This window comes from Phaethon aethereus (genome assembly GCF_964289735.1).
Source record: "Phaethon aethereus genome assembly, chromosome: 9".
Classification (NCBI taxonomy): Eukaryota; Metazoa; Chordata; class Aves; order Phaethontiformes; family Phaethontidae; genus Phaethon; species Phaethon aethereus.
Window position 1 is genome coordinate 14,536,268 of NC_138585.1, and position 22,986 is coordinate 14,559,253.

General features: G+C 37.4%; 1 protein-coding gene across 1 annotated transcript in view; it reads right to left on the reverse strand.

Moving 5' to 3' along the window:
• The window catches only part of DLG1 (discs large MAGUK scaffold protein 1), a gene marked incomplete at its 5' end in the record, with an annotated part of 140,766 nt that extends 118,915 nt beyond the window's left edge, over positions 1 to 21,851 (reverse strand). Inside the window, one exon of the mRNA XM_082003803.1 lies at positions 21,506 to 21,851. Coding sequence (XP_081859929.1) covers positions 21,506 to 21,535 — 30 coding nt within the window. The remainder of the gene's footprint in view (positions 1 to 21,505) is intronic.
• Positions 21,852 to 22,986: the final 1,135 nt, after the last annotated feature.

Consider the following 22,986-nt stretch of genomic DNA (forward strand, 5'->3'; position numbering starts at 1 on the left):
AAAGGAATAAAGAAACAGCTACAGAAATACATGAATATTCTCCAACTTCAACACACAATGAAATCAGAAGCTGCTATTTTTCCACCAGTTGTCTCTACGAAATCATGAATAATCTGGACTGCGCATCACTCATTATGAGAAGCTCTTGGTAAAGTATTTCATTTCAAGCAACTGTACATGTTAACACTTAAACAAAAGAGTTTGAAGAAAAAAATCTTTTTTCCTTGGAACTGAAGTAAATACAGCCATGGTCTCCTTAAGATTTGTTGTTCTTTGTTGTGTGCTAGCAAGTCTAAGACATAAAATTATTTTTAAAATTGTTTGTTTGGGTGGTTTTGTTTGATTTGTTTTTTCAATCAAGCCCTATACGGATTCAAACTTCATTTTTTAAAAAAAAAAAATAGAGTATTTTAATGTATTTATATATTTAAACAAATTGCATTACAGAATTTGATCAAACACAGATCCTCTGTGATTTCTCTGCTCTTGTACCATAAGCTAACAAACCTTTGCAAAAAGCATCAACAAAGCAATGTTAACCATCACTTCTATTTTTAATTGTATTGAACAGTATTGTAAAAAAGCATTTAAGACTTCCAGAGAAATCTTGTTAGATCCCCCCTCTTTAGAGCCTGTTGACCCAAGTTTGCACCTGTAGCAGGCTTCTGCCATCTCCCTTTTACGTCATTTGGTTTACCTGATAAGCACCCTTTGAGACAGAAAGTTAAATGTAGTGTAAAATTGGCATCCACACTTACAGCTCAGAAACTAGTAACTTCATGAATTATACTGAGACAGTCATCTTTATATAAATGTGCACATTGATTAAACCAAAACTAAGGCAAGATGTCTGGAGAAAAATGTGTAACTCAGCCCACAGTAAACCCCAAAATAAACTTCATTTGCATGAGGACCTCTTTCTTGGTAGACTATCCAAAGACTATGGATGATAGCAGTTCCACACTAATAAGCACAGTTTTCTTTCCACCATGTGCCATGGCTACAGTTTTTCACCAAATAGCCTTAGATATCTTCTCCCACAGTAGGTCATTTGCATGCAGGTATAGCAATAGGGCAGGACCAAAGAAAAATCTCTAACTGCTTAATCATCATGGAAAACAAAACAAAGATTATAAAAGACAAGGAAAAAAAAAACCACAACAAAAGAATACATCTTCTTTTTCAGCTAAGTTAGGTTATGTTTGTCTTGCAAGAACATTCAAACCCAAGGGTAGTCCTAAGTGTAGCAGAATGATGGAAGATCCTAAAACCGCCTTATTTTCCTTCAGCTGGCTGGGGTCACAGTACACAGTCACTTGTCTGAAGAAATAGGGCAGAGCACAACTGAAGACATATTCAAACACCACACATGAAAAAGGGAAAAAAATGCACAAGGGGAAGAACAACAGTCAGAGTACTGTCTCTTGCCAAACACAAGAATGTTCCTATCTTACAAAACCACCTTTTCTACAGACTACAGATCAACAATCCATCCTACTTCCATACCTCTAATCATATTGTAATAATATAATTTCTCACTAAAATAATACACAGTCAAATGTATGGCAATTTCATGACAACAAATAAAGTCAAAGAGCCAAAAGCAGTTCTTGAATGTTGCAGAAATAGCTTTTTGCAATGCAGAAAATATAAGCTCTATTGTCCCATGGGCATTTAAAAAAAAAAAAAAACAATAAGGGGAAGATATAGTCTACACATCTACAAAGGACTCCATCAGTAAGGTACAATGAAGAGAAACCTTAAGGCAATTACATCTACAATGTTGATGAAGACTACATAAAACATCTGAATCTTTCAGCCACACATTTGCAGTTGTCAACAAACAAATTGCTTACACTGCAAAATTGCCTTGATCTTTATACAGAGATGGAACTTCTTACACATCTTGCTGCCCACAAGCTTAAAAATACAGTATTTAAGCCTGCAAAATTAAAATATATTCTTATATATTTTGCTGACTAAATCCAGAGATTTAACTATAAGGAAGGTTTCACTTGTTCAAAACAATTATTTGTACTCAAAGGCTTTTTAAACACACAGTTGTGAACATAAAGCTTTCTGAAATATGAACATATAGTATGTTATCATATAGAGAAATATATGGAACAGAGACTATTTGGAAAACTACTTGTGAGCTCTAAAGAGACATATCCCCACTTATTTAACTATTGCTCTGATTCAAATTGAAGGTTGCATTACCATTTCAAAGCACAAAAATCAATTTATTAACGTGACTGAGCTGTTGATAAGAAGAATATCGCCTTAACTCCTTAACTATCTATCAATACTGCCTCCCAATTTATCAGTCTGCATTTTGTGTTATCATATACAAGCTTGAGCTCCTACAGTCAGAGCCCATCATTTCCATGCTGATTTTACAAAGCAATTTTTAAACTGGGAGATTGCAAGATAACACACAGTGCCAGGACTTCATCCAATGCTGCCATATAGATAGTCAAGAACACATCAGCATTCACTGAATATAGAAAAACAAAAACCTAAAGTTTTCTTCTTGCACAAGATGCTTCCACCTGACATTATACAAATGTTAAAATGACAGTTTTAAATAGAACAATCTAAAGAAACCAATTCAAAACTTTTAAAAATTCATGTTTACTCAGAAGTGTTACGACTAAAGTGACTGGTTTCATCCTTATGAAAATATTACATACAACAAATTGCCTTTATTTCTAGTTTTGTTTGAATGTTTACTTGGCAATAACCCATCTTTGTGCATGGTTCCCATGTGCACAATAAAAATATCAACCTCACTGAGGTCTTTAATTAGTGAACAAGACTGATTTTATTATTATCATAAAATAAGAAAGCTCCTACTTCCAAGTCTCCCCAAGCAGTATGAATATGGGATAGAGAGAAACAAGAGTTATGCAGCATCAAAAAAACCACAGTACACCACTTTCAGAAACTTAATGCTTCTGTTCAGCACTTTCCAAGTATGCTTAAGTAAACACCCATAGTACCTGCTTCATCGATCCGTGTGTTATACCCGTATCCTCAATACAACACATTAGAAAACAACTGTCTCATAAGCAGTAAGAAATGGAGCTTTTAATGAAATGAGTAAGTGAAGGTCTAACTTGACAAATGGACCAACTGTTCAGACTGCCAAACTGAAGGGGAAAAGGCTATACTAATCTTCGTATTTATTCAGACAGAACATGTCCCTTAAGTATTACTGCAGGCACCTGCCAAGCGGGTGGGACTCTAGTTTAGGTCCCTCTCCCTCAGAAGTCTGAACTGGTATACTTCCAGGATAATTAATACAATCCAATAAAAAAAAATATATACATATATATGTTTTGCAGCATCAGAATTCTTTAAATCTAATGAACTTATTTTAACCCTTGCTCTGCATAATCTTAGGCTGTATAGTCTTGAAGGAATACACAGAATTCCAAAATCAGTCTCTGTAAAGAAGCTGGTTTAAGATTACCTCGTACTAACAGACAGCTCCAATGTAATGGCTGTAACGATTCCTTACTCAAGGAATAGTAATTTTATAAGCATTTTCTATAAGGTAAATGAAATTTGAACACTAGTTTCATAACGACTGATGTCTAGTGCAAACTGCATCCATCAGCACCCATGAAGCTCTCTTTGGCTTTGCAGTTCTTACTCCCTGAAATATCAGATGACCGTCCGAGCCAATTTTGGGAAAGCAGCCCAGAAGTGTACTGCTTGTTCCTGCATGTTCCTAAATTGCCAGAAAAATAATTTGCACAGTATTTTCAAGCAAACAGGTTTATTTACAGAAAACACTGAACTGAAAATTACCCTTCTAAAGAGTATCTTTAACAGGTATCCATACCCTAGAAGGGTCTTTATGTGAGCTTGGCAGGTAAACATGTTTGCAGGAGTTAAACCGGCAGCCACTGTTGCACCTCCAGTTCAGAAACTGATGCACATTTGCCCTTCTTAAAAAGCTTAATACGCTCATATACAAAATTTGCGGTGCCCGCTAAATCTGACCCATACATGCTGAAAATAATCATCACTGAACTCTCAAAAATTAAGAGAATCCTTTCTGTTTTGGCACCAATTACAGAAAAATATTTTCTGCAACTATTAGCATTTTGTAAATAAAGCTGTGTCTTAAGTTTCAAAAAATCTTGAAGAATACCATAGCCCCATTAACTTCAGAAGGAAGGTGGAATGTTACTTGGGAAAGACGAATTTTATTAATAGTTGCATTTTTTTAAAACTTGCCCTGCAATGGCATTAAAGCCCAGAACAGGTCCTATGAATAGAAACTTTTCAGTGGGTGTTTGTGATTTTTCTCCCAGTTTATTCCAAGTCTTAAATTGTTAAGTATACGACAGATCTGGGACATCACTCCGATGAGGTCCTTCATAAGCCTTGGGAAGTCAAGCCAAAAAACAGACAAGAATACTTTCCTTCCCAACTGAGTGACCATCATTGTGGGCATTTTTATAAACTTGCTTTTGGGGTTCTCTCCAATCCAAAACAGAAGAGGAAAATATAAGGCCATACTTGAGACAGAACCAAGAGGTGTCTGTGTTATGATGTCCTCCATATGGAAGCTTGTATGTATGGCTTCAACATACAAGCTGCAAAATAATGACAGACTGAAGAGCATTCAGAAACAAAGCTTGACAAATACCAGACCTTCCTGACAATTACCACTGGATGGAAGTCCTATGTATTCGAAGTAAGATTGCAAAGATCTTTAATCATATCATTCATCTGCCAGCCCCTGCCTCTTAGTAATTCTAACACTAGAGGTTAATTTGAGCCAAATTGCCTGGAAGGATAGAGGTCTCTGAGGGTATCCATCATTTGCAAGCCTCTTAGAAGTAGGTAGCAAGCAAAGGAATAAATATCAAACAATCCCCACCAAAGGAAAGGGGGAGTGGGGAGGTGGTAAGGCTGCCTAAGCAACAGTAGGCAGAATTTATGTAACAAGACAGACAAAGAATATCAAAGGTGGGAAGTATAGTAAAATGCTATATAGTAGCTTATATTAAAATGATAGTGCACCTTGGCAAAAAGTTACGGGAAGTCATGTTTTGTAAGGGCAGGTATGAGGCCATTTCATGTTTTGGAATTAAAGAGGCCCAGAATGGAATCTCTTCCACTTCTGATGTTTTTAAAGTATTTTAGCACTACTGGAACATGCCTTCACATCTTTGGTTTCCACACAAGAAGATCCTGATAATTAGAGCAGTTACAGAATTAGTATGACTACTACGAAATCCAAAATCCAACATTACTTTTTCCTAGCTGGAATAACAAAAAAAAAAAAACACAAAAAAAAAAACAAACAAACAAAAAAATGGATTAACATCTTGAAAACAGACTAGGAAAGAACTGAAAAATAAATGCTTCCTTTCGCAAGACTTCAATTTTGACCCAGTAAAGAGGATGTAAATGCAGCAGATAGACGTCATGCAGGCTTAAGTCTGTTAAATTCACTGCAGAAAATTAATTTTGTTATATTGGTAACATCTCTGCAGAAAAAAGAAAGAAAAGGGTGACTGTATTCTGAATAGACTGTACTGTGATTAGAATACAACTCAACTAGGAAATCGCTAAAAATCAAGGGGTACTACATAATTTCAAACATGTTTCACTTGTCTAGAAAGTCTGTGGTAGGTTGACCCTGGATGGCAGGTAAGGACCCACCCAGTCCCCACCAGAGGGATGAGGGAGAGAATCAGAAAGGAAAAGCAAGGGGAGAAACTTCACAGGTTGAGGTAAATAAGTGAAGGGGAAAAAAAACCCACAACAAACCACACATAGAAGTGATGCAAGCCAAATCACTAACCACCTCCCACCAGCAGACCAATGGCCAACCTGAGCAACAGCTACTTTAGAAAGACTTCCCCCCAGTTTTACTGCTGAGCATTGTGTTAAAAAATACAGAGTATCTTTTAGGTCAGTTTGGGTCAGATGCTCCATCTGTGTCCCCTCACAACCTCTTGCCTACCCCCAGCCTACTTGCTAGAGCAGTAGAGTGAGAAACAGAGGCAGCCTTGATACTGTGTGAGCAATATTCAGCAACAGCTAAAACATTGGTGTGTTAGTCAACAGTTTGTCACAACCTAAAGCACAGCACCATATGGGCTGCTGTGAAGAAAATCAACTCCATCCCAGCCAAACCCAGTACCAGTCTGTCCTGAAAAGTCCTTTAAAATTAAGAACTGTGAGATCTTTGCATTCAAAAAAACACTGCTGAAATCACTCTTAGAATAAAAGCATGTGGTTATTCTAAAGTTGCCATTGATGTGTTGCTCCCATGTGTCCACAGAGGAGAAAAAAGTATACGTATTTAGCCCTGGATAGTTTCATCCAACCCTCAAAATATGTCTAGTGAACAACAGACACTGAATCCCAAAGATAAAACTGATAAACTATAAAAGCCCAAGAAGTAACTGACATTCTGAAAGACCCAAAAGCTTTACACCCTTGTCTCATCCCTTCCCCACACCCTCAAGGAAGCTTCTACCCAGTTTGTATTCAAAGTGGATAGACTCTAAACTCAAGTGATAAAGATTATTAGCCAAGCGAGGTTATACTTTCAAGGCTATACTCAGTGGGAAAGACTGAATCCAACAGGGTGTGATTAGCTGGGACTGCTCTCCCCAGTGTGAAGACCAAGCTGGAGCAAGAATCTAATTTATCACTCTGGATTGTTCCCTGTAGGACCCAAGCAGACTAGGCTAAGCATAACCTCCAAAACAGTATTTTCCTTCAGCATCTACTGAGACAGAAGGCTAGTTTGAGTCAGACTGTCATGCAGGAACTATTGGGCAGGGGGAGGCATGGGAGGAAAGAGAGAACATCTCGATGTTTATTCCAGAATGGGTAAGGTATGAAGATCCTTCAGCTACTGAACGATTGCTCAGAATCTGAGTCATCCCATCCTATCTTTTTGAAAGAGCTTGTTTTGAAGCAGCAGTTTTCAGTAGTGGAATATCTTTCAAATGGTCCATGCAATGTAGCCAAGAAAAGTAGCTCTGCTGCTGGGTAACTCTCAAAGTATTATCAAGCATCTGTGCCTCCACTGGAAAAATAAGGGCACACAGGTACAAAACAAGTGAAAATGAAAGAGAGGAAATATAGTAGTAATACATGCTTCATGCTACATAGTAGCCTCATGCTACTCCAGATTCATTTCAATAGCCGTTCATACTTCCTTAACACAACACCAAGACAAGACTGCAACTGGACATGTTTCTGCTGTACTGCTTTGATAGGGGTATGCCAAGGGCCTCGCAGAGCCAGTGGAGATGAAGTGCTTGCACAATACTGATAACCGTGCTTCTTTTTTCATCCACTGCAGACAGTGAGAAGGTTGTTCCCACAGACAAACACAAGTCAGTCCTCCAGTCCCACTGCTTTAAAAACAGATCACATCTCAATTATAAAAGAGTTTACTGTGAATAGGACAGAATCTAGGCAGCAATACTGTTCTGTTGATGCTCAAGTATCTGCCACACATTTCTGAGTACACAGAGGACTGTCACTAGGTTTTATAACAAACAACTATTTTCAAAAAGACTTTTTCATACAAAGTCGGTACAATGGTTAAAGGAGAAATCCCCATAGTATATTTCTTCTATCATTCTAATAGATATGAACATTTCAAAACCAGAAATGACTCCTTCCTCTAAAAGGGAAAGATCCATAATGCTACTATTCAACTCCAATGGATAAAAGAATTTGCTAGCCTACAGTTTCAATTCATTGCAACTCCATCACTTTCTCCATCTTAAAAAGCAAATGCTCTTACAGGAAAGGACTAAGATTGCCATCTCAATCCAGATGGGAAGGATACTGGCGATTTACACTTTTTTGTTAACTGAGGACAGATACTGGGGCCCATATTGCTCAACATTTTCCTTGGTTGCTGGCATGATGACACACAGCACACCCCAAGGAAACAGAGGCGACATTCCACTAGTTAAAAATGGCTAATACAAGAAATTGCAGGACCTTAACACAGACCTCTGACCTGGAGGACTGGGTCAGAAGGCAGTTTATGAACCTCAACAAGGAGATGTGCCAAATTCTGCAGCAAGGATAGAACAAACCCATGCACTGGTACTGGGAGTAACAGCTGTTACTGAGACGCCTCTAATAGTTATGGGGGACAGCAGGCTGAGTAAGAGACAGCACAAGCTGTGAGCAGTTTAAGGTAGAGCCAATACTGCTAAAAGAGTATCAGTTCTCTCCAGTTTTTAAAAAGTATTTCTGCCGTTGTTAGCAGATTCATTCTTTTATGCAGTGCTCACTAATACAGTAGCCAGTGCACTAACACTCTCTGGACTTGCAAATAAGGAGGAAATAAGTCATTAACAAGCTGGAAAAAAAAAGACGGGGGGGTGTTACGCCTTTTAAAAACTAAAAAGGCAAGTTACAACTGAATCACTATGACAGAACAGCCTAAGTGAGAAGCATGGGGACTGTTCCTTCAACTGAACTTGAGCTCTACAAAGGAATCTTAAATTACATTTCTTATAGCACATTGAATTATCTTAATGCTAGCTAACACAAATTAAGACACTTAAAAAAAAAGTTAAAATCGCTGTCAAATTAAAGCCAAACTTTGTCAAGAATCCAAACAGTGATGCTTTACAAACTTTATTATTACCAAGAGCCATTACCCTGACCACAAGCTTACTCCAGTCTACCTTGGTTATATTTCATTTACTAATGCTTTCAAATCCTGCTTCTCCCCTCCTCCAAAACTTCATTATTTGAGAGAAGGCACAAAGAACAGCCCTTACTATAGCAAAAACGTAACAGTAGGTACTTTGACTGGCAACAAGGACTGAAGCTGATGAAAGCAACCTTCAGAAACAGGTAAGAAGTATTTGTTTACTATTAACTGACAACTATTAAAGCATATGGAAATTAAATCATAGTTTTTAAGCTTACTAAAACATTTGCAACGTTAGCAGCTTGAATCGAACTTAGCTTTGGTTTAGATTTATAACCACGGTTTATGAAGCAAACTCAAAATATTGATCCTAGACTCAATCCTACTTATCGACCCTTGAGCCTCTGCATATTCAGCAGGAATCTACAACACACACACACACATACCAGTCCTTAAGAAATCACCAGCAGCTGTTGGCAAACTAATTACACAACTCTTCAAAACTGAGTATTTCTTCTCAGTATATTTTAGCAAGACACAATACCTTGCTAAAGAAAATAATGTCCTACTTCAGCTTTGAAATTACTTCAGGAGTTAGGACCCAAATACCTGAGTCAATGTGACAGCATGTTAAAGAAAATGTAGGTCATTCCCCCCTTCCCTCTCCCCTCTGTTGCCTTTCAAACACATAGAAAATAGTACCTTAACTAAAAAGATAGAGAAGTTTTTGAACCACCAAGTGGAGGACAGCTATTAGCTCAGAAGAATGTGTTCCAATTTTCAAAAAAGAAACTTGGAGAAAACTAGAAAGTATTACTTCTCTGTATAATTTCAAGGTGTTCACAAATCTTGCCTATTGAAAACATTTCTGATCATCTCATCTGAGAAAAGTAGCAGCAAAAAATCAAAAAAAGTATAGAGAATAACAACAAGGATAAAGATATTCAGTGGTTCCATCCGAGAAGATTAAACTGACAAAGCTGTTCAAAGTCAAAAGCAAGCAGTTGAGCATGGGAACATGATATGAGATCTTTCAAAATATGAATGTCATAAAAATGGCATATAAAAAGCAATTAAGTTATCCAGCAGATGTTTTAAAGCAGAGAAAAGAAACTACTGTAGAATTCCTTGCCAAGGACACCAAGTTTTCAAAAAGGAACTACAAAATACTAAATCAAATGTAGACCACGGTCTAATAACAATGTACAGGTGTAATCACTGTCTCAGGAAATCTTCAAGATACTGCCTGCTGGAGTGGGACAGCAACTTCAGTGGACACATCCTTTACTTACAATGTTTTTCTTAAAATGAGTTACCAGTCACACTCAGAAACAGAGCCCTAGGGTACATGAAGTTTTTGTACATCCTACACTTGTTTTTCCATACATTATACTCTCTTCAGTTTCTGTGAGCCAACTGTACGGAAGAAATGAAGAATTTTGCATTATTGTTATTTTGTCAGAAGAATTTCTTTTTAGTCATTAACCAGAGGTTGTATATATCCAAAGGTGACTTCGGGTAGTACCTAAGAATCATGTCTCACACTAACCTAACAGAGAATGTATTTTTGATAGAAATACAGGCACTTTACTCAGGAAGCAGAAGAGCACTTATCTTGCTCTCTCCCCACAGCATCACAATCTGATCCATCAATAAAGTAGTCAGGTCACAACACAGCAAGCTTCAGTTCCTTTCACTTCGGTTCTTATGCCACTTCCACCACTGTAAAGAGGCTGCGTGAGGCAATCAAGGAATTCAAAGATACTATCCTTATTTCAGATAAAAGGTTTAAAAAAAAAAAAAAGAAAAATCTTTCAAGAGTAACCTGGAAAATTCATGTCCAGTAGAGTCCTACAATTTTCTTTTCAAACCATATTTCCAACTCTACTCAAAATGATCTTACTAATGCTCGGCACTTGTGCAAAAGCATAAAAGCCAAGATGTGAGAAGGACTTCTGTCAACTGAACCAGTGCTAAAAGAGTAGTAACTCTTAGGAAAAAAAAAAAAAAAGTAGTTTGTTTGAAGCATATTTTAAACCTGTTTAAATTTGCATCACCTACTACTGGCAGAACATCAGAGACTCAGATCAGCTCAAGGCTTCCACTGGGTATCTTGGGTATTGGTTAAAGAGATGCTAATACAATGACAAAACAATAACAAAAAGGGAAAGGGAAAGAAAATTACAAAAGGTTTAATGCACTTGTGCACTGTAGTGCCTACACAAACCATGCAGTACAAAAAGGCAGATCAGAATTTTCACATTTCTGGTATCATTCTATGATGTCATCATACAGAGTTGAGGACATGTGCATAGTACTTGGCTTGCTAAGGACACACAAGTTTAAATTAAGAAAGGAAAAGGATACAAACAGTACTTGCCAAAGTTTGCAAAAACCCTTTAAAAGATTTCATAGAAAATCCAGAGATCACCAAAACAAAAATGATTTAGTGTTGCCAGTTCTCATATTACAGGAAATCGTTATGTAGGCTAACAAGGGCTGGGATAATCCATTTTTAACAAATATGACCACTGTCCTGGTTTCAACCAGGGTAGAGTTAATTTTCTTCATAGAAGCTAGCATGAGGCTATGTTTTGGATTTGGGATGAGAAAATGTTGATAAGGTGCTGGTGTTTTGAGTTGTTGCTAAGTAGTCAAGGACAGTCCAGCTTCTCATGCTGGCCTGCAGCGAGCAGGCTGGGGGTGCACAGGAAGCTGGGAGGGGACACAGCTGGGACAGCTGACCCAGGCTGGCCAAAGAGATATTCCATACCATATAACGTCATGCTCAGTATATAAAGCTGGGACGAAGAAGAAGGAAGGGGTGGAGGGACGTTCGGAGTTATGGCGTCTGTCTTCCCAAGAAACCATTACGCATGATGGAGCCCTGCTTCCCTGGAGATGGCTGAACACCTGCCTGCCCATGGGGAGTGGTGAACAAATTCCTTGTTTTGCTTTGCTTGTGTGCGCAGCTTTTGCTTTACTTATTAAACTGTCTTTATCTCAAACCATGAGTTTCCTCACTTTTACTCTTCCAATTCTCTCCCCCGTGCCACCGTGGGGGAGTGAGCGAGCGGCTGCGTGGTGCATAGTTGCTGGCTGGGGCTAAACCACGACAACCACATGCATATTTTTATAGTGGATGTGGAAGGATATTAGTGAATGTGGAAGGATATTAACTGTATAAAGGAATTGCCAAAATAATATAGGAATAAAAAAAGATATAATAATATCAACCAAGATTTTATAGTTTCATGATCAGCAAGCCAACAACTTAATTCTAGCTCTGTAACCTGTGAGCTAATACTACAATTCCATGCCCTTCTCTACCTTTCAAAAGGACATCCTCACATACTTCAGATCTCAGAGGGCTGAGAAAGCCTTGCCAAGTTCTCAACAGTGTAGAAACCCGCATTGTCCCGTTTCTGCTCATCTGGAAAAAAAAAAAAGCACTTTATAAGCAGTAGAGGGCAGCATTTCTCCATTTCCACTCCAAAGCGTTCCTCTGCTTGCTAAAAGCAGCGTTTAAAAATCAGGACGTAAAACACAAAGAGCCTACAATAAATTACATTCCTTTTTCCAAAGCCTTCATTTTACAGAAATACACTTCACAGCCTACAGAGAAAAACCAAAAAATCCACTATGATATCCAAGCATCAGAATTGAAGCAAAGACAAGACAAAACCAGAGAAAATACAAGTTGATTCTGTCAGAAAGGTTTTCATATCCTTCATTTACAGTCACAATCTACTACCAATATTGTTCCAACATGCTGTTTTTATAAATTGTGGTGCACTGGTGAACTGATGCTCAAAAACTCATTTTGATTTTATTCTCTGAATGAATACATGAAGAAACACTTTAATTAATGGGAGAAAAACTAAGGTTTTTAGATTGGCAATGAGTACTTCGGAAATTGCAACAACCCTATTTTGAAATTAACTTTCCTGTTTAAAATTATCAGGTGTGTACTTTTACAATCCTTTTGACAGAATGGTTACATTAGAACAAGCTACAAACAGTGCTTACATGATTTTAGATGACTAAACTAACAATCCTCATTTTTGGATCCAACCCAATCTGATGATTTCAAAAGGAAAAGCAAAGTGAGATAGATTTTTCTGCTAGGTCTCTCAAACAACCTAAACCCTTAATAAACAGTTTAATGTGAGCTTTAAAATCATCCAGCTACACCGCAATGAGCTCATGTTATCTACATTATTATTATAAAAGGCTTTGATTAAACCAATTACTTTAGCAGCAAGGAACCTTTTGATTTCCAGCTTTAATTTATTTTGGCTTAACTCTTATTGTTCCCATTTCAACATCACCTCGTTTGAAAAGTCATTGCCACCTTTTGATTTTGGAAACATATTCCCTACCTCGTCAAGACAAGCTCTTCCAGCCTATTCCCCCCCACCCACCCTGTATTCCCTGACCACTGTAACAGTACTTCCAGCTGTGTATGTACGATTCAGAGTGGCACTTATATAACACTGCAAAACAGTCTTAACATTGTCACAAACAATCAAAGTAAGATCAGGAATGGAGTTACAAAGACCATGCTGCTTCTAGCCCAACCTCCAACTTCTCTCCAGTCACCTCAATTCCAGTTACGTGCATAAAACCAGCTGGGTACATCCGAACCTGTGAACAACCTATGAGGAAGTGAGGAAATGGAAAAAAAAAAATTGATGCATTTCTCACCATACAAAAGATGATGCTTATTTCCAGGAAACTTTCTACAAACAGCTTTTAAGATGCATTTATTAATAATGGGTCACTAAGTTAACCACTCCTCATCTTAACTGGAATTTTTATAGCATATACATATAAAGAGTCAAAAAACCACAGTGGCTAGCTAAAGTATTCCGTAGCCATTTCCTTAGACTGAAGGAAGGTGAAAGCAGCAGGTAAAGAAGTTCCATGTAATGAGAGTCTTACTGTCACCTTCTTGAGTTAAGAGTTATTATCGATCTTCATTACAAATAGCAGCAGAAAGGTGGTTTGGTTTTGTAGTGGTTTTTGTTTCTTTGTGGTTTGTTTGGTTTGGTTTTGTTTGGGTTTTTTTTAACTGCAACAGCATCATCACACTAGACAGAAGGATTATAACAGACATTTCTTTTTGTTTTGTTGGTTTTGTGGGGGTTTTTGAAGAAAACTGTACCTGGTTTAACTACTCTTCACTTTTCTAAATTAAAGCTAAAGCAATCAAAGTAGATCTCCAGACTCAGTCATGTAATAGTTGCATTTTACCACATATGAATGAACTGTCCCCCCCCCCCAATAGAAAAATAGCAAATTGAAGAATAAGAAAGAAGTCTCCTTCTGGATAAAACATTTACAAAAAGATAAAGGAATATACTATGAGTCAAACATGCATAATTTTGAATTACTATATGTTTTCAAATAAATGAGTGTACAAAAGTGAACAGACATCTTCTAATTACAAAATAAAAATGGACCAAGTTTACCATTATAACACTCCAAGCACTTAACGGAATTATTACAAAAGATAAATAAAAACCAAATGCAAGAATGCAAGAAGCGTGACTGTTCAGTTCCAGACTCTCTGCTGACACATTTGGCCAACCCACCACCCCAACAGTTGCGAGAGCCCAAGTCAGAAGAGCCTTTGTAGTTTGCTTAAGAGAAAAGCTCTGGAGCTTGAGCTATACCACACACACATCATCTATCACAAACGCAACACACAAACAAAGCATTCCTCAGTAGTGGTGTCTTCACCCCAAATGCGGGTGGCTAAATGCAACTATCACACTGACAATTTCTCCAGTAGGAAAGAAAGAATAGGCCAGAGGAGTGAAAATGCACTGCAGTGGAGTGCTCCAGCTCGATGGCATGTTTGAGAGAAATTTCAATGGTGGCTGGCACACTCAGCCTCACCAAAATAAGGAAGGATCAAAAATGCCCTCAACGTCTATTATATGGGGGCACAAGTAAAGCCACCATTAGAGTACACACAAAGACCGAAAGAAGGAAGTAATTATTGTTCTCATGTTTGCACACAACATGGGAGAGGGAATCATTCTTCCAGGCAATATGGGTTTATCACTAAACCACCCCAGACTGTTCATTCTCTGTTGGGCATTTAGATGAGTTCAGAAAATGCTGATTATTCCTGCCCACATTGACCTTTAAGACAGCAGCCCTCAGTTAGACTTTTAGTATGTATTAGAATTTCATTAAAGTGTGTCTTTCCCTCCTCCAAACCCAAGATCTGGCAGTGTATGGTCTTCAAAGAACCATCTCTTAAAAGAAAAAATAAAAAAAAACCTCAACCAAAAACCACACACATCCCCCCCCCCCCCAAAAAAAAAACCCAACACACAAAATAACCCCAAAACAAACACACACACACATCCACCAACAAAACCTAACACGGCTGAATAACACTTGAACAGTAATAGCCTTCACCTGAAGATGTCAATGTTTTACTTTTTTTGGTCTGTTAAATACCAGCCCTAGGAATAAGATTCAAGTAATGTTATAACCACTTACGAAAGTATGAGTAATGCCCACTGACAATAAATCAGGCTATGATTAAGCCTCAAGTGTAAAAACACACCTCATGTTAACAAAGCCCTGATGCAGATTACTGCATTCACAAAAGACTTGATCAAGCACGGTGCCAGCTAGTAAAACAAAACTGCCTAGTGGCATACCAGATAATCAGCCAGCAAGCTCAGCCATCCTGAAAGCTCACTTCAAGTAAGAGTGGAAGCCTTTTGGTTTTTGCCATCAAGAAATCTAAATACCTCTGCCTACTGAAGGAATCATGTTGGAGACCATATGTCCAACTACGAACAACCCTACATTTATTCACCCACTGTTTTCATTACAACAAGAATCTATGCCAAAGCTGTTCACTCTGAGGGTCCAGTTTCACAAACAGTAGCCAAACGGAGCAAACATTTTGATTCTGCTGAAGAGAATCACTGCTCTCTTCCTCCTTCCCAAAGTATTGAGCTGTTAAGTCTCATCATTTTACCTGCCTTTCCACAGGCAGCTGAGGCAATTTAACTACTCAATACTTTCCAACTCTCCATCCCAGCAGCTACCTCCCAGCTCTACTTCTAAACTACCCAATAGTTCTAGTGCTCATTAGACTTTTCCATGAGCTGCTTTCCACTCAAGTCAGCAGAAATGCGTATCAGGTTCTACTAGGTTCCTTGTAGGTAAGCAGTGAAGAAAAGGAGGTAGAAACACTCGCAGTAGCCACAACCTGATAGATCCGTTCACTGTCACTCATGAAGTCACAGACTTTTCCCATAGTAAACAAGGGCAGCAAAGCAAAACTCATCAGGAATGAATGCGTTACTGCTCTGCTCCCATTAATCCTACCTGAAAGATTACTCAGGTTATGATCATCAGCTCCTCTGAAATAAATCTACAGGAAACAAATGGAGTTGTGAAAATGCTTTGAAGGGGTCTTATTTATAGGACTGATTTCAGAGAATTATTCTCCTTTTTTACTGCTGTATTTAGCACCTGCAGCCTAAACATATTCCAAACGATGTTCTCAGAGTCAGTCCACAAGTTGTATAATTCAACTGCTGGAAAGATCAATATTTTACAGGCATTTGTTTTACCTGCTTTTCAATCAATTCCTAACCAAACACATCCAGAACTGGTGCAATAACCAAATTGAACTCATTTGTCACTTATCTGTAGTACTCATTAGTAGCTTTTGCTTTTAAAAGAGGAGGGGAAATAGGTACAAACTTAAACAAAAAGACTCAAAAGCCTCAGGTAGGATTCATCAGCCTCATATAAGCACCTCAGGTATGTGGTATCCAGTTTCTTCAAGCACACAAACTCACATAAATACAAACTTCACTGATGTCTCCGCCTGAAAAAACACACAATTCTAGTAACTTTGTTTACCAATGAAATGACCCTGCACACTTGCAGTCTTTCAGAAAGAGCAAGGAAACACATGTAGACAAAGATTATCTCTGGAGATGCTCTGTACATGAAGCACATGTTCTTCATGTTTATGAATTTATACCTTTATTTTGTTTATACACAAATTTATACGTTTGTTTTTTATTTTATGTGCATTTTGGTGAAACTAGACAATCCATGTAAGAGAAAGCCAAAGATTACTACAGAGCAATTCCCTCTGGCCCAGGAATTCCTCAAGTCCTAAACTGTTGGTGGTTGGGAGAATACCAAATGACATGTTAAGAGCAAGATAACTCTGAATTTAAGAGAATCCCTTTAAAAAGAAGTTACATGCAGAAAGCTTAATATATCCTTGTAATCAATACACAGTAAGAATGTAAACTTTTACTAATAATTTGCCTTAAGTTAGTCTATTTTCTCATGCTTTTTTAGTACAGCTTTTCAGATTTTGCACATTGGCCCCTTCATCGTTTCCACCACTGTAACTCTCTGCCACCTTCAACTTCTTTGTCACTCTTGGTGTCCTCACTCATTACCTTCAAACTTATTCATCTTTAAAACTCAGACAAGCCACCTTCAGTTCCACCCATGGAATCCAAAATAGCGTTTCTTACATTCTTTCACTGCAACTTCTGGATTTAACCAACCTCATGCTATCTTGTGTTGCACTGGGTTTCTTTATTTGCCGTATAGTGCTTAGAAGTGTGACCCCCTGCCAAAGTCCATTCTGCATATTAAAGCTTCAAACTTTTTAAAGGCCTGTTCATGACCACAAATACACACAGTTGGGACATCATTTCTCCTGGCATGACCACAAGATCAGTATTCTCTGCCTGTATTTCTGATTGTTTTTGTCAAATACCCTTTAAACCCACCTATGGCATACATTATTGACACAACTTGGTCTCCTATTCCAAATGGAAGTTAGCCAATCCTTTAGTCTGCAGACAACCATCCTTGATTTTGACACTTATCAGTTATCTAGCAGGCAGCTGTTTCTTTGGCACTGTATTATACTTCAAGATTATATACAGGAGCAATTTCATACCATCTGCTGACACTGCCAACATTAGTGATGCACCATTTCTTACACTTCCCAAAGTTTTTGTGATGACTGATTCTGCACTCATTTCTTCAACACTATAACCAGATGGTGTATCAAAGCCCAGTAGTGTATTATTAGCACTACTCAATTGGCTCACCAGACAACTATGATTTATACACAATCCAATCAAATATGTTTGGAAAGGAATTTGCTTTTTAGTGAGGACATGGAATGTTGGCAAAATTAAATTCCTTGCCAAAACCCATCATGACAGATCATTTACATGTACCAACTTGGAAGGACTGTTGTGGACTATTTAGCACTCATGGTATTTCTTAAGCTTTTAGTGTAATAACTTCCCATGTAACTGTGTTTCCATCTCTTCTACAATTTTAAATTCACAAAATTCTATATTTTGTTCCACCACTTCAAGAAAGCATCCTCCTTTGGGCCCACCAATTTTATACATAAAAGCTTAGATTTAATTGTTTCCATTTTCACACAATTGCCTCTATCATATTTCATTTCCTACCAACAACATAGTTTTTAGTTTTTATGCACACAGTATCTCCAGAAGGTTAAAACTTGCATTGTAACCTCTCCTTATGCTTTTTCAAAGACTTGTTAGATCATACCTGGAATATTGGAGCAAGTACAGTGGAAAGCCACCAAGATGGTCAAGTGACTGAAGCACAATGAAGAAAGGTTCAGGGAACTGGGCTTGTTCAACCTGGAGAAAAGGCAGCTTTTTGCAGGAGTCAGTAGGAGCCTCCTAATGTCCAAGAGGAGGTTACCAAGAAAACAAAGCCTGGCCCTTGCTGTGCACAGCAGGAGAGACAACCTTAAACTGAGACAGGGCAAGGGCATTTAGAAAACCTAATAAAAGCCCTAAGTAACCTGGTCTGAAGTTGATGTGACCCTGCTTTAAGCAGGTAGTTGGACTAGATCACTTCTGATGCAAGAGATTGTCATTCCCTTTACACTTGCAGCTGGCAGGTGACAAGGCACAATTCACTTGAGGGAAATTCCAAAAACTGACAATAATAACAATGGGACTCTTGGAACTATAGTACGCTGCACAACCAAGTGAGGAAGTCTACAAGAATCACACAAACTCAGTGTCATCTTTCCAACTGCAGCCACACCAGCTGTAGTTGTGCTCCTGTATTCAGGCACCATGCAGCATCCCACCTTGCACAGCCACATCACTGTGCTCACCCAGAACAGAGGTGACTCAGAATTTATGAGGACTCGTGACTTACGTTTAACAACTTGGAAAAAAAAAACTTCATCTTTCTCCCTTGGTAATAGGCTGATGCATCATACATGCTTCACCTCTCCCAAGATAGCAGGTTTCAGCTACTGTCAGAAACAAGGTACTGACTAGACCAATACTGCTCTGGTACAATCCAAGCAGTATGTTTCTTAGTATTTTGAAATAAAAATGGTACAAAACAATCATTCTTTTGCACTAGTCTTACTAGAAATATTATTGGAAGACATTTTACATATCTTTGAATTCAACTGTTTTATTGAAAGTATACTACCGAACAAGCAAGATAAGAATGACTGCTCAAAAATTGCTCTTCTAGAAAAATTAATGATCCTTCATATGCTGTATTTTTAAGTGCATGAACTCATTTAAAACTGTTACTTAAATAAAAATCATTACTGTAAGCTCAGCCCACATGCCTGCTCTTAATAGTATCCATGGTTGCAGTGATGCAAATTTGCCTACCTACATCAAACCAAATATGCCCACATAAGGATTAAAAAAAAAAAAAAAAAAGAGAGTACTGTGTTAATCAGTACTCTTTGCACTAGATTAGGGCAAAGTAAACCAGCTAGACCTTAGTAGGCAGGGAAGAAAATAGTTTAAGGACCTGTTCATCCATTGTGACTAGATGTTAATTCTGAATTAAGTGAAACAGAATTATCAAAGATCAAATTATGAACAATTTCTCAAATTCATTAGAAAATTCATCTCACTGCCCAAATTCTTCTCTTCCCTATTCAGAAATAAAGAGTAACAATGAATTGTTTCAAATACTCCTCCACTCAAGGTGGAGAAAGGGGAAGCATTCAACACTATTACTAATCCTATCATACATTTCTTTAATGCTGATTTCCAAATTGCCTTACTTATATGCATTCATTTTCCTTTACATTTGAGAAATAGGTTTATGTACAAAACCAAGGAATGTATTTTTTATTAGACTACGACTTTCAGGTCATCAGATGCACACATGTTCACAGGGAAGCAAACAGTCCTTTTATAAGTCCCACTTTAAATAAACAGCTCTAGCTGAAGCTACAAGGTACTACAGCAGTATTTAGTTAAATGAGGCCAAAACTTCACATGAAACAGGGAGGAAGGATTAAGTGCTGATAACTCCAGGTGGAAATGCATGATTAGTCTAAGCCCATCTAAGACTATGCTGTGCATAGAGGATGATCTCTTCCTCTCCCGTGCAGCATTTCTGTGAGTGGTCTTACTTGCTTAGCACTCAGAGCTAGGCTAATCACACTAAAAAATGGTACTTTTTTTCCCAGAATATGTTTTCTGTTGGCTTAACTTTCCATGTACATTACCTTTCTGCTCTTAGACAAGTAGTTATGGGAAGGTAAACAAATGCACAAAATAAAACTGAAATTGAACAGTTCAATTATAAAAATGCCCCTCCCTTTTTTAAAATGAGTACAACAAAATTAAGGTACGTATCAATATAAATGAAGTCAAGGAATTAAAATTTGATCCTAATCTCACTGTACCAAAGAGAATCTTTTTAAAAAAAAAAAAGCCACAAATTAATGTGATTTTAAAGGGTACGTTTCACTTAAAAAAAAAAAAAAAACCACACACCAAAAAACCCAACAGCTCAGACACCCGAAAGACTCCTTTGCTGGTGAGAGACAGGTAACTTCACGCATTCCAATCAGCCTTCCTTATGTCAACAGACCAATAAGCACCTTGACCTTTTCTATTATGGAAGCTATCACTAAACCCACATAACATTCTCAAATATGTTCAATTTTATTCTACTTCTTGAGAAGGACATTTGTATGAACAAATTTTATGGTTTCAAATTATCCAGAAAAATGCTAGAAGTCAGAAGTAGCTTGTTAAAAAAAGATTAAACCTGCACTATTTGAACATCCAAGGAAAAGGAAGCAATACAGAACAACAGTTTGCCACTTGCAGGGAAATAAAAAGCTTCCAAAAAACCGAAATTCACCATGTCAGTATTTCACAAGCACTCTACTAATACCTTCTGGTTATGTATCAGATTTTATGTTTAGCAGTTACAAGTGGACTGGTACTAGAAACAATCATACATAAAACTATCCTAGCACAGAAGTAATGACACTAAGCTATCTGGGTGTCTTCATTTCAAAGCAGCAAGATGTAAAAATTACAAGGCATCTTGACTTATACCTATCCCTAACAGGACTTCCCAGATTTACCTTCTCTTTGATCATTATTTTAAACATGTCCTGATAAAGGTTATGTAAAGCATCATTTGGAATTCCTCATTCTGATTAAAAAGCAAACTACTATTTTAGCACATTTAAAGAGAGTGAAATTTTATAGAAAAGAGTCTTACTGCAGAATGGAAAAAAATTTCATTCTACTACACTTGCGTTTTTCAATATGTGCATAATTAGCTCTTAGAATTAACATCTATGATTGTTCTTAGGAACAACTACAGAATTTATTTTGTCAATCTGTGCATTTAAAATTTAAAAAAAAAAAATCAACACTAGAAAGCCGTCAAGACATTTTCCTTACAGGTAGACAAAAACTGGAAGAAAGGTTCAACAAGAACTTCCAAGATTGTAGTCATTAATCAAAAGCTTTATCATCTTACCTTTGTTGTTACAATGCATAAGCAATCCATCGTTTCAGCATACCAGGTACCTTTCCAAACATTTAAAAGGTTTATTTCAATCACAGCTAAACACCATCTCAGCAGAATGAAAAAGAGCACACTTATTTAATAGTCAAAACAGTAGAATGTGTGCCAGGTTTCCCTTTGGATTCATTCAGAGGTAGAAACACCATGGAGAAAAAAATGCAGGCTAAAATGCAAATGCTTTAAGTTTCATGAAAGATTCTTAACCTACTTTGATTACCTGTGTCTGAAAAAACTTAAATTTATCCTTGAAAATATCCTACAAAAGATGTCAAATCCTATTCCATACCAGTTAAGTACCTCCTCGTATTCTATTTCATATACTCCTCTTTCAGGATTACCTAACACATGAGCATCATAGGGAATCATTTGATGAAATGCAATGCAAAATTATTTCACAGCAAAAAAAATCTCAATTCAGCTTTTCTTAGCTGGTTACAATTTCTAAAATGAAGCATTTGTTCAAAAATAGTTTTGGTTGCAAGCAAGTATTTCTCCTCTAACGTCATTTCAGCATTTGCAGACTGCAAAATAACTGATTTCTTAAGCAGTAACGAATGGAATATTCCATGTAGAACAGGGAGAGAAGAAAGTGGCAAGGAAAGAGTAATGCATATTGCAAGAGAAACGCTATTTTGAGCCTTGAATTAACCTAGAATTTCATTTCCTTTTGTGAGGGTGTAATGCAGTGACAAGGCAAAGTTTGTATGCGCAGGCATTGTCTTCTTAGCCTAATTAGCACAGCTGGGAAGAGTCAAACACTTGGGCACAAAATCTGTCTATGTACTATGAAACACTAAACTGACAGCTTCAGACATTGGTAAGAACCTCATTACATTAATTTCCCACAAGAGGGATTAAAAGCAACTAGTTGACTCAGTTTCTGCTATCTTCTCCTCTTAGATCTCCCACTAACACCTTTGCTACAAACACAATGAAAAATATTGAAAAATTCAATAAATAATTGCAAACTATTAAATCTCATCTGCATCATTTTGCTTTTAGCCCAAGATGTACAACTAGTCAAGCCGATTATATTTTGCATCAGCAAACAACTCCAGAACATACCAAGTATGTATCTACAGTATTCTCACTATTCCCTTTAAGTTTTCTGCAACTTTACTCCACATAATTCCTTGGCTGTGCCATGGGGGTGGGAAGAAGAAGTTAAGTTCTTCCTAAAATTACACATTTTATTTTGCAGGCAGGCAATGATGCCTTTACAGAACAAGGAAGAAAAGGAGGACATGACAAAATTCTTCTCTGATTTAAAACACACACAAAAAAAAAAAAACTACCAAAAAAAACACCACAAAAAACCCAAACAAACCACAGCCAAAAACCCCAAACTATTAAAGAAGATGCTTGATTGCATGCTAGTAAAAACAATCCCATTCAGTTTGAATGGAATTTCAAGGTAAATCTTACACTATTTA